The sequence below is a fragment of the Equus przewalskii genome, chromosome 14 (genome assembly GCF_037783145.1).
Source record: "Equus przewalskii isolate Varuska chromosome 14, EquPr2, whole genome shotgun sequence".
Taxonomy (NCBI): Eukaryota; Metazoa; Chordata; class Mammalia; order Perissodactyla; family Equidae; genus Equus; species Equus przewalskii.
In genome coordinates this window covers 90,189,736-90,202,861 of record NC_091844.1, presented here as the reverse complement: position 1 = coordinate 90,202,861, position 13,126 = coordinate 90,189,736, and the positions used below count along the sequence as shown (strand labels likewise).

The 13,126-nt window shown below is 48.5% G+C and overlaps 1 protein-coding gene across 4 annotated transcripts in view; it reads left to right on the top strand.

Annotated features, from left to right (window-relative positions):
* The first annotated feature begins 2,455 nt into the window (after positions 1–2,455).
* SNTG2 (syntrophin gamma 2) overlaps positions 2,456–13,126 on the top strand; it is a 321,809-nt gene continuing 311,138 nt past the window's right edge. For 2 of the 4 annotated variants that reach the window (XM_070571862.1, XM_070571860.1), the window contains exon 1: positions 2,456–2,673. In XM_070571862.1, the coding sequence (XP_070427963.1) occupies positions 2,602–2,673 (72 nt within the window). In that variant the 5' untranslated portion in view covers positions 2,456–2,601. The remainder of the gene's footprint in view (positions 2,674–13,126) is intronic. The other 2 variants (XM_070571861.1, XM_070571864.1) reach the window with 2 other exon arrangements.

Genomic DNA, 13,126 nt, shown 5'->3' with positions numbered 1-13,126 from the left:
ATGAGCTAACTTTGGTGTGAAAAAACAAAAGTATTCCGTATTATTTCAACAATTTAATACTAAAACTTGAACGAAAGTCAGGTCCCCAAATCTGACACTCGACCGTTTGCCCCGCTTTGGATCCTGGAGTAGATTCCCCGGAAACTGAGAAGAACACTTTCTGTGTATCTTGCAGACCTTGAATTTCTCAGATTATAGCCAGGAACTCTTTATTTTTTTTTAATGCAACTTCAAGTAATGATCTCTCATACTTTCTTTTTCTTATTTTAGGTTTTGCTATAAATAAAAAATAGTACAATATTCCTTAGCAATTCATCCAAGAAACTCACTTCCTCCAGGGCACCCTGCCAGGGGTAAAGCGAAGGCCTGATCTTTGTGCTTCAAGAGCACACACTCTAGTAAACCCACGAGCGCTCAGAAGCTCCCACAGATCTCTGTACCGGGTGGCGGGGCGCAGAGGAGGGCAGAGGCTGGAACGTCGGCTTAGAAACCCAGCTCGGCAGTCGGAGCAGGTTGTAAACTCGCGCAGCAGCTGTGGATCGCAGTATGGAGAGTCCTCGAACTACTGAAAATAGGACCACCATGTGAGCCAGCATTCCCACTGCTGGGTATTTATCCCAAGGAAATGAAAACAGGGTCTCAGAGAGATATCTGCACTCCCATGTTCACTGCAGCCTTATTCACAGTGGCAAAGATATGGAAACAACCTAAGTGTCCAGCAATGAATGAATGGTTAAAGTAGATGTGTGTGTGTGTGTGTGGGGGGGGTGTATGTTTGTGTATATGTATATACGTGATACATACTCATATATGTATATATCTGTGTGTACATATCTATGTGTATATATATTATATGTGTATATATATAATGGAATATTTTTCAGCCATGGGAAAGAAGGCAATCCTGCCGTTGTGAGAACATGGATGGACTGTGCGGGCATTATGCTAACTGAAATAAGTCAGACAGAAATACGAATACTGTAGATCTCACTTACAGGTGGAATCTAAAGAAGCCCAAATCAGAGGAACAAGAGTAAAGTCTGGGTACCAGGGGCTGTTGGGGGGCGTGCAAAGATGCTGCTCAGAGGGTACAACGTTCATCCGGCAGATGAGTAAGTCCTGGGATCGACGTGCGGATGGTGACTACAGTTATCAAGGCTGTCATATACCTGAAAGTCGCTGAGAGCACATCTTAAACGTTCTCACCACAACTAGGAAATGGAATCACCTGAGCTGATGGAGGCGTTAGCCAGCCCCACGGCGGTGACCACTTTGAAATACGTGTATCAGATCAACGCACTGTACACCCGAACTTTACACAACGTTATGTGAGTTACATCTCAAAGCCGGAAGTCAGAAAAAACAGCATCTTGTCTACCACACCTCAGGCGTCCGCCCTGGAGGGGTCGTGTCCTCTCAGGACCTCAGCTTTCTGCCTCTGGCCTTGGAGCACAAGGAGGCGGGTTCCTGAGACGGAAGGGCGCGCAGGTTCCCTGAGGGAGCGCTGGGGACAGGGGACTGGATTGGGAAGGAAGGAAAGCACGCGCTTTTTCTCCTTTTGAAAACGGTGGTGGCCTTGTGTTTTTCTGTATTTTTCCTGAGATTTATCCCAAACTAAATATCATTTACATTTAGATTAGGATGATTTGAGTCTACACAACCCTGTATTGCTGTCCTGAGAGTCATTTTGGCGCAAACCTGAATGATCAAGGGAACCAGCCGGACCAGCTAGTGTCTGACTACCACTCGCGCCCGGGAGGTGGGTCCCTGCAGGTTTGGGCTGACTCTAGAGGAACGCAGGAGCCAGAGCCACCAGGCTTGGGGGTGGGGGGTAAGGGTTGGGGGTGGCGAGGGAGGGAAAGAGTTGAGGCTTCCGCCTGCCTTCCTCTGCCGGGCGGTCGCCAGCGTCCTGCGTCAGCTCTGGTGTGACCGGGTGACCCCTAGGGGAGGGTCCCCAGACACCTGAGAAAGGCGAGCGGGCCGGGACAGCCCTTGTGCGGGGAGGGCAGCGGGGCGCCCTCAAATCAGATAAACCGTGAAGCAGGGACCGAGAGGGGGCGCCTAGCCCAAGGCAGCGCTCTACGCCCGCCCCGCAGGAGCTGCAGCCCCCCAACCCTCCCCACCCCCGCCCCATCAAAGTGCTCCCACCCGCCCACCAGGGAGCGCCCTGCTCCCCCGGCCAGCCTGTGTGCGTTCGGGCCCCCGCCCGGTGGGAGTAACCCCCGCCCGCCCCGGCTCTGTGTGGGAAACACAGGCAGCACCCCCACAGGCAGCCCCCCATCCTAGCGTTCCCACCGGCTCTCCACCGCGGAGCGCGCCGTGCCCGCTTTCCCCGCTCTGCGCGCGGGTCCCCAACCCGGTGGGAGCGAGCGCCCCTCCTCTCCCGGAGGCGGGTCCGCGTGGGCGGTGCTCGTGGGCGGCGGGCGGAGCTCAGCCCCCCCCGCCCCCCGACTCCGCCGCTGCCCGCCAAGCCGGAGCCCGAGCCGAGCCCCAGGCGGAGAGGGGCGCGGACGCGGCGCCCGCGGGGCCCTTGGATGCGCGCGCGGGGCCCCGGCGCTGAGCTCGCTCGGCCTGGAGCGCGGCCCCGCCGCGTGGGCGGCTATGAGCGCCGAGGGACCCTTGCCCCCGGCTGCCCCCCGCGGGCGCCCGGGCTGCCTGCTGGTGCCCGTGCGGGTGAGTGCGGGCCCTCTGCGCCCCTCTTTCTCCTCGCCCCTTCCTCTCCCCACTGTGCTCCGGTCTCTCCTCCGTGGCCCCTTTCCCTTCCCGGGTCCCTTCCCTCCAAGCGCCCCTTCCTCTCCCGGAGACCCCTTTCCCTCCCCTCGCCCCCTTCCCCGCAGACTCCCCCTCCTCACCTGGCGCCCCCTCCTCTCTGCGCCGCCTCATCTCTCCCCGCCCTCTCTTCACCCCGCGCCCCTTCCGTCTCTCCGGGGAGGGCTCGTGAGGGCGGGTGGACCCTGGGACCCTGGGCACCCACCCCCTGACCGCTCTTTCTCCCCCTACCCCAGTGTGCTAAATGGAAACTTGTGGGGTTGGCCTGTTTAAGGTCCTGAATGGCTGAGTGGGCAGGCTCAGGGGCTTCCTACTCTGTGGCAACCAGGGTTTTCCAGAATTGGGGATTGGGATTTGCTCCGCGTTTCTTCCTGTGGTCACATGGTTGTGCTGAGGGGAGCCCCCGGGCGCCGGCTCCAGGTCTGCCGAGTTGCCCACCCAGAGGTGGCGGCGGCGCCTTCCGGAGGCGAGCTGGGCCGGGCCTGGGGGCCTCGCGGGGCTGGTCTCCCACCTGCGCGCCCGGCCGCTGACCGGACCACATCTGCGCCGAGTTCGTGACACCGGTTCCTCAGTGTGTGTGGCGTCTGTTCTGGTCCCTACCCCAAACAGCTCCCTCTGCACCCTCTTATTTTTAAATAACTAAACTACGGATTGAGAGAAAACAGAAATGTTGGCTCAAACAAAAACTCAGAGTTCTTGGAAACCTTCAAGCTGCCGCCCACCGGCACGACCACCGGCACGACCGAGTGTTCTGGAAACAGTTTAAGAAAGCAGCTTATTGCCCCAGCCCTTGCATGCTCTCCAGCTGATAGATCAGTATGGTTGTTCCTGTAGGATTTGCGTCCCGCTAGCTCCCCAATCCCATGAATGACTGTGGAAAACCGGGGATATATTCAGCCACCCTTTTAGGATACCTGAGAAATCTTTCAAAAGGCCATAGGTTGAAGGCTTGTTAAATTCTTTTGTCACAACGCTGCGAACTAGGGTAATAGTCGTATCTTCCGTATGATTTTTATTTTTAATCTGTGTAGAGAGAGTTGCCTTTTCCATCGAGTTATACCATTCTGGGATATTTCCACAAAACCTTTAAATTTTGTGTGAAGTGGCCTGTTTGTTTTTTAAGTACTTTGTGATATGAATAGTTTTCCAGCCACTGCAGACGGTCATTAAGCGGTAGAAGATGTGCTGGCAGTAGTTGGAAGTAAACTGCTTAAGGGTGTGGGGAAGCTCGAGAGGGACAGGCTTTCTGTCTTCTTACTGCTGGGAATTGTAAACGGTGCCCTCCCGGCGTTAGGAATGGGGTGTGTTGCTTGAGGAGTTCTTGCAACAAGTCTTGTTTACAGCGATTGTAATTACAGTGGAAGAATTGGCGTGGATTTACCATCTGCATAACTGACCCAGTTGATAAGTTATTGGCAGTAACTTCAGTTTTTAAAAAAATATCAACTGCAAGTCCTCAAAGAAATACTCTGCAGTGTGCCAAGCGCGGATCCCTTTAAGGCACTAAATCTGGGTGCTCAGTCAAGGTGCGGGCAGTTCCCCAGTTTGCTTCAAGATGTGGGCAGTGCTTTCTTTGTAACAAGAACCTTGATTCTATGGTACAGCCTGTGTGAATTGCACTTGTGAGGAATTTTGTCAGCATTGGAGGCCAAATATCAGAATAAAAATAGAGAGGCTGTTAAGAACAAGAATAATAACTTTGGTTTCACAAATAACAAGGTGTGCTCCACTGCATTCCAGTGTATGGGAAGGTTCAGATTCTTAATTCATTTAAAATGGGTCTGTGAAGTATCCTGCTCACACATTTGTCTTTAAATAGTTGAACAGTCATAGCACGCAATCATGGCTTAAAGATGTAATGGGAAATGACACTATACATAGATACACTATGAATCTTTGAGAGCCACTAATTTTTACTTGAATCATCGGGGTCCAGATAACCTTGCAGAATTATTAATTTTTTTATGAATAACTATCCATAATATCATTGAATATGCATAGTTTTTTAATCATTTCAGTTAAGCAAGAGAACTCAGTGCTTCTAATTAGGAAAATAATGACAAAAAAGAAAGTTGTCTTAAACCCGTTGTATTTCTAGTTGTAAACATTTTTTCTGAAGTCAAAAATGCAACACCTTCTTTGTAATGACTGTTTGTTTGAATCATGGGAATTTGGCCCAATTTGCATGTCTCCTGCTCGGTATTTGGAGCTTCTTTTTCCTCTTCCCTTTTAGGTAGCTGTTCCCTGTTGTATGTATTTCCTAAGTGAAGCCAGTTCACGCACCCGTGTCCCTGGCTCCCCGTGTCCCTGTGTAGAGTTCGTGGGTACAAGGCACTCAGGGCGCCCTGCTCTCGTGCTGACACTGCTGTTGGTTTGTTCTGACAGCACCTTTTCTGTCTCTAAAGAGCGACTCCGCTCGAGTCTAAGGGGCTGGAAGCATGACATAGCATGAGCCAGCAATGTGCAGCTTCCTGTGATGAACTGGCCAGCGAAGGGGAGAAGACAGCACGTCATTTTAAACGTCCTTTTATAATGCAGCCTCTTAGTCATCCCTTCAGAGATGGGGACTCCTGTGTGAGGTCATTTCAGCATGGAACCTCCCAGAATGGCTGTCCATTGCTTTATAATATTCTCACCTGTTTCTCATCCTTGCTGACTCATCTTTGATTCAGTTGTGGAATTTCTGGTGATGTCTATGACATCATAAGCAAGATTCACATATTTTAAAATGGAGAATTATCTGATTTTTACCGGGAGATATGTTTCCTAGTGAACATTTTAACAGGATCCAAGTTAGAAAAGTATGCTTATTTCACCGAACAATGTATGTGGAGTGGCCACCTTTTATATCTACATGTCTGTATAGATGTGGCTTTTTAAGTTTCAACTTTAATTTAGTTCTGCTTCCCGAAATGTCCCACGAGACACACTTTGAGAGGCTGACGTGAGGGCAGCAGCAAAGAAATGAGTTGCAAATTAAGGCGCTCAGCTGCTTTATAGTCTGGAGAGCCTGTGTGGAGAGAGGAAGAATCTGTCTACAGCCCAGTTCTCTCACCTGTTAAATGGGTATATTCGCTCCAGAATTATTAAAACAGTTGGTGTTTTGGGTTACCTGTCAGCACAGGTAGCTTACGGGACATCGGGCACGTGGAGCGAGTTCTGGAAGAGAAGGACCTGTCTGGTGCTGGGCTTATGCCTGCGTCCCCGGCCCCTGGTCTTGCTGGGCAGCCAGCGGGCGTGCTGGCTCTGAGCGCTCACGGGAGAACCGAGACCCCTGGCACCGCCTGGGAAGCCAGCTGCCGTCTCTTCTGCTTTCTCACCTGAAGGAGATGCGGTTTGGATTCTGAGGTGCCTTTGGACATCTGATTCCGATAGCCTTAGAGACTCGCTGTTTAATTAGAATCCACAGGGATTTTTTGAGACGAAATAAGGCAGTTAAAAAAAAGGCCTTTGGAGGAAAAATGCAGGAGAATTTCATGGGAAAATGTGCTTGGATTTTGAACTGGGGAGTTCTTGTTGTTATCCAGCCCGTCACTGCATACTGTCCCTCAGGTCCTATTTTGGTTAGAAGGCTGTGGATTATTTTCGGCGAGCACTAGATGTCACTTTTCCCCAGTCGGTGCTGAGCTTCCTCCAGAGCACAGGAGGCCGGTTTATCCCTTCTATTTCTGTACCGAGGGCTAAGCCTTTCTGCCCTTGCTCACCCATCCCCCCGGGGGCCTGACCCCTCCCCCGCAGTCACACCTGCTCCTGCCGCCATCCAGGGCCCCTGCTGCTGCTTCGCCCCTTCAGCCCTCACCTGCTCACTCTTTTTCTTTGCACATTGTCTTCACAAGTGCTGGAAATACTATGATGCTGTGATTTTTCAATTAAAATCATTGGGTAAAACAGTTTCTATTTTGTAAAGAGTCTGAAGTTGAAGATCCTATAAATATTCTTAATTAGCTATGTTTTAATTAAACAAAGAATTAGGATAAAAAAGAACACAAATATGCCTCTTAAGTTATTTAGAGGATGCTGTTGGAAACAATTAGAAAATGTAAACTTACATTTTAGCACATGATGAACTCAACTTCAGAGCCCTCACAGTCCCAAAGCATTGAGCGTTGACTGTTTTATCTGTTACAATTTCTAAAGCAACTGTGTCTCATTCATATCTCTCTACTGGAAACCTGGCAGTGTGTCACTGTATTATTTACAAACATATTTGTTATCGTGAATGAATAAATTTGACTCTATACTGTTGACATTTTGACAACTCTACTTAATTTTGATAGGCACCAAAATTTATTTGAAATTTGGATGGATATCGTTTTATTATAGTACTGAATTGTGCTATTATAAATACAATTGCATGGAATATTAAACTTTAGTATCATAAATATCATTGTGCTTATCGTCATTCATTTTACTAATTTATTTTTCATGCCATTTTTAGTCAGACCCCAACTCTGGAACCCAGTTAGTGGTAAGTGCATTTAAGCCTTGACTAATAAGAAGTAACTGTTATTATTTATATTTTAATCAAAATAGTTTAATACTGTATTTTACAAATCGTATGTAAAATTTCTGTTCCGTTTCTAAGATGAATGCTTTCACCAGGCAGATATTTTACTGTCTATCTTATGAATTATTGGAGGTAAAAATATAACCTCATGAATGCACCCAAATTCTGTTATAGGACATTTTCATTCGTTGAGCTGGTGTTTAGGAAAATAATCTGTGTTTTTTTGAGGAAGACTGGCCCTGAGCTAACATCTGTGCCCATCCTCCTCTGTTTTGTGTGTGGGACGCTGCCACGGCACGGCTTGATGAATGATGTGTAGGTCCACACCTGGGATCCAAACTGGCCAACCCCGGGCTGCAGAGCGGAGCGAGAATTTAACCACTGCTTTATGGAGCCGGCCCCGATAATCTGTAGTTTTGAAGTGTGACATAACTGTCAGTTATTCGTATCACAAGTGTAACATTTTGCACTGAAAATAAATATTTTACATTTAGCAATGTTCACAAATGTGTTGTCATCAAAAACCTTCAGACACTAAGCACAGAGTCCCTCAGGCATCTTTACAGGAGTAGCCAGCTTCTCTTTCCAAAGCAGAACCTGAAAGACGGGAGGGGTGGCTGAGCTCTTCCTGGGATCTTTCCCGCTCTGGAGCTCTGTCCCTAGCTGGTCACTGATGCGGGATCGGTGAGCCGAGGAGTCGAAAGAAAGATTTCTTAGACTCTCAAGATCTGGCAGTAGTGCTCTTTTATTTAGAAAATAGTGTGGAATAGCATGGGGACAGGACCCATGGGCAGTCAGAGCTTCTGCTGCTGCCCCAAGTTGAGGGTTAGGGCTAAATTTAAGGCATAGGTATGTGAGTTATCTCTTTACAAGACAAAGAATATGTAAAAAAGTTAAAATGGTAGATAAGAATCAAACCGGATTGAGTAAATGGCAGAAGTCACCGCTTGAATTTTATCCTTGGCTAAAGACAAAGGAGGATCTGTGGGGGGGAGGGTCAGTTACATGAGGTTGCCAGACAGCAACCAACTTAAGTTCTTGCCTCTGGCATTGACCAAGAGCCTCTAGAGATAAGACCATCCCCCCCTCTTCCTGGCACAGAGAGGGAGGCATCTTCACAGATAGAGGTTTCCCTTAGAAATGTAAATGTTTCCCAACAAAGGGGCAAACAAATTCCACTCCTTGGAGCCTGAATCTCATCTGTAGTTTTAAAACTAACCAGCCTAAAAATCCTCATCATAAGCCATTTTAAAATTAAGCAGCCTAAAAATCCTCATCATAAACCATTTTAAAATTAAGCAGCCTAAAAATCCTCATCAGTCACGTCCATCAGTGCAGCAGCGCCGCCTCTCTGGGCCTCTGTCCCAGAGGCACCGCAGCCCTGGGGGCCCGGACCAGGCCCGCCCATCTCTGCCTGGTTTCACATCTCAGTGGGTGGCACCTCTGCCCATGTCACACCCTCTGCCTCTGCTCCATCCTCAGCTCTCTGGGTGGCTGAGCCCCGATTATGCCCTCAGAAGGTGGGCCATCTCCAGGTGCTGTCCTAGGTTGCTTTCTTTTCTTGCTCTATATTTCCAAGTGACTTCACCTCGTCTCTGGTTTAAATTGTCATCATTCTCCCCTGACCCCCACTGCTGTGCCTTCAGCTGCTCAGCTCAAACCTGTGTGTCCGAGCTCCACTTGGCTGTTCAGTTAACATTTCTGAAACCCATAGAATAGTCTTAATCCTGAAGCCTGGTTTTCTTTCCATGTTTGTGTCACAGAATAACAGCACCACCCACATAGCTCATGTCATTATCTAAACCATGGCTTTTTAAAACTTCTGGCCACTGGTATTCCTGCTGTCTGCCTCAGGGCCTTTGCTCATGCTGTTTTCTCCCTTGACAGGCCTTCATCTGAACTTCCTTCCTGTCCCAGCCTCCCATTACCTGGCTGATTCCAGTCGAGGTTACATCTTATTGCCTCCCTCACATCCACGTGCCCCTTCTCTCCTGCTCCTAGAACCCAGCTTTGTCTTCAAACCTGGGTTGGTCCAGGTGACTGGTGCCATGTGCTTGTGGGCCTCATTCCCACCAGGTTCAAAGATGGACTAATCTAAGTCAGTGATCGCCTTGGAAGGGGCGTGGCTGCAGCTTTGTCAATGATGCTCCTTATGATCAAGTGGGAATAGTTTCCTTTCTTTTAGAAAGAGATGCCACACTGTGTGAATCAGTTACATGCCTGGTACGTGACAGCTGGTACATACTACCCTCTTGAATCAATGAGTGTGTGAATTAGAGGTATGTCATGCTCTCAATAAGAGGGGGAGAGTTCTGTTTCTGGCTTTTGTACTGAGAATTTCTTTTATGTTTATGATTAGCTATTTTGGGGTTGAAAAAAATTGGGACTTTATATTTTGATAATAGGTACATTTTAATATCAGTTTTACCAGTCAGCATAACTGTTAATTGTAAAATATAATTTATTACGTTTCTCATCTCTGTCCTGCTGGATGTTATCCTCAATGATTTCTCTTCAGATAGTTTTACTCTGCCAAGTGGCTCCATTGGTTTCAGTTTTCACCTATAATTATCTTAAGTTTTCGTTATGTACCAGAAATGCCAAATTACTCGTCATGCCTTAGACCTGGGGACACTTGGAACCTGGATGTTTTAGGGGCAGCCCTTCCAGAAAGGCCAATGCTACATCGTCAGCACAGGTGCATGTTGTCTTGAAGAAAGAAATCCAAGTGATTTTATTCTTGAAATCATCGCGGTTTGTGTAACAAGGTAGAGAAATCTCAGCTTGTGCCTCTGTGTCATGAGAAACACTAGCGATGTCGCTGCCTTCCTGCTCCGGGAGGAAACAGGGACAGGAGCCGCGGGGCCAGGAGAACCAGGCTGGAGTTTTCCTCAGCCTCACGCTTTTTTCCTGAAGATTGGGGACTTTGTGATGGTAAAATTCAGCGTCATTTGGAAGAGTGCTTTGCGGTTACGAATGTCCACATACGTGAACATATGTACACATTTACAGAAGCTGTCAGTGCCATGCGCTGTGCTGGGAACTAGAGACGACAGGAGCAGAGCAAGGTGTGGTCCAGACGTGAAGCCCAGCGCAGGCGAGGGCCACCGACTGATGCCCAGGAGGAGATTCTGAACGAGCAGACGTGCGGCATGTGATGGACGGCGCTGCAGCGTGTGCCTCCCTGCCTGGGTGATCACTGCTGCTCGTTTTGGGGAGGCAACTGTGAGTGTGCTCATGCACTATGACGAGAGGTCGGGGTTTGTGACGAGTAAACATACCTGAAACATGACTGCAAATTTTTGTGAGTGTTGGAAGGGAGGGAGGAATATGCTGTTCTGGAGAATAATGTGTATTAACCAACGTAACTGTTACCATCGTTCACAGAGGAGTCACAGAGCAGATGTGTGACTCCTTCAGGGGGATTGTCCGGGCAGAGCCTTCTGAGTGACCGCAGCTGAGACTGGAGAGAAAACCCGCGGGATGGAGCAGGGAGCACCTGTGGAGTCAGGCACGGAAGTGCAGAGGAAATCACGCCTGGGGGGCAGTGTGGAGGAAGAACAGGCGTTTGACTGGAGTGTGTGCACACACACACTATATGCATGCATGGACACACAAAAGCACACATATACTACATGCATGTGCGTGCACATACTACATGCACATGCATGCACAAACACTACATGCACACACAGAAAACACACGTACTACATGCACCCATGTGCACACAAAAAACACACTACGTGCACACACACAGCAAACACATACTACATGCACAACATACACAGCAAACACATATGCTACATGCATGTGCACACAAAAACTATATGCATGTGTGCACACACAAACATACACTACATACACACGTGCACACACAAAACACATACTACATGTACCTGTGCACAGACACACACTACATACACACATGCACACATGGAAACACACATATACACTATATGCATGCATGCCCACACAAACATACAGATACTGCATGCACATGTGAATACACATATTACATGCATGCGTGCACACACACATAATGTACACACAACACACATGCACACACACCCTGCATGCATGTGTGCACACAGCAGCACATGTGCACGCACATGTACACATACTGTATGCACACATACATGCTACATGCACATGTGAGCACGCACACACTACATGCACACACACAGTGTGCATGCATACATGCTACATGCATGTGAGTACACACAGAAACACAATACATGTGCGCTTGCACACACAGCAAACACACGCTACATGCATGCATGCACACACAGACACACACTACATACATGCACATACACACATGCACACTATATACATGTGTGCCCGTACAAACATACAGACACTACATGCACACCCACGCACGGCATGCACATGTGAACACACTACATACATGTGTGCACACAAACACATACTGCACGCACATGTGCGCACAGTATGCTCCATACATGTGTCCACACACGCACACACTGCATGAACATGCAAACACATGCTACATGCACGCACACACTACATGCATGCATGCACACAGTGCACATATTACATGCACGTGTGCACACACACTACATGCATGCTTGCATATACATAAACATGCACGACAGGCTTCTGGGGTCTTCAGGATTGAATCTGCTGCAGGTAACATTTCTGTTTTACTTGCACAGCCAGAATGGAGAGAAAAAACCCTTAGACGGAGGGGTTGGAGGATTTTCCTCCTCCTAGAGGAGCAGCCACGATCTATGTAACAATGGGTCTGGCCAGCCCAGCTCATGTTCACTTCTCAGCAGACTCTCCTTCTAGAGCCCAGTCTGTGCTGTGGATTAAATGAGGAAGATGATGTTCTGCAAGACGGAGGCAGGACGTTAGGTTCAGGGTGATCGAACTGAAGCTTTCTATGCAGCACAAATGAAGAAGGAAGACCCACGTGTTGAGAGGCAAGGAGGGACCGTGGGTGCCTGAGCAAGCTTGTGCTGCTTCTAGTGAGCACGGCAAGGGTGAAGTCGAAGCACGTTTAAATTTAGGTGCGAACTTTTCTCTGGGTGTGTGGTCTTTGCTCTCTGTGGAGCTGAGGTCAGGGAACTGTACACACTCCTCACCCCCCCCAGCTGCATGTGTGTTATGCACAGTCTTGCCGTGTCAGAATCTCGTCATCCATGGATTCACCCAGTGCCGCGGGGACCCACAGTTTATCTCACCAGGTCTGGCTCACACTGAGGTGGCTGACTTCTCTGTGCATGTTTCTCCTTTGGGCGCCTCTCCTGGTCCCCATATTCTGGTTGATAGTGTGTTCTTGGCCAGCACAGCAGAGGGACTGACAACCCAAATCTGGAGCCTGGATGCTCATGTGTGAATCTCTGTGTGACCACGGGCAGGTTTCCCACGCGGTCCAGAGACGTGTGGAGCCTGCGATACAGGGTTCTGGCGATGACTATTAAGCAGTGGCTGTGTTCGTAAATGTATAATGCAGGGGTGTTTGTAGCTGCTGGCACCACTCCACTTTCACTGCATCTTCAAACACATTTCATTAAAGGTGAATCATCAGCACTGGTACTATGTGATACCTGCTGCCACTTTTATATCTAATTTCCTTCATAAATCACCACCCTAACAACACAGGTTCCAGGCTTTGATCTTGTGTGGTTTGTAGGGTTTTGTCTTAATGGGAACATTTAAGTACGGGATGCATTGTGACATGTGGAATTTGTGTGTGGCATCATTTACCATTCGTGGTATGGCATATACATCTTTATTAGCTGGAAAAATTCCAGTGCTATATGCTTCTATAAAAGTATATTTGTAACAGTCACTATTTCTGTTGGAATTTTGCCTCAAGAGTTA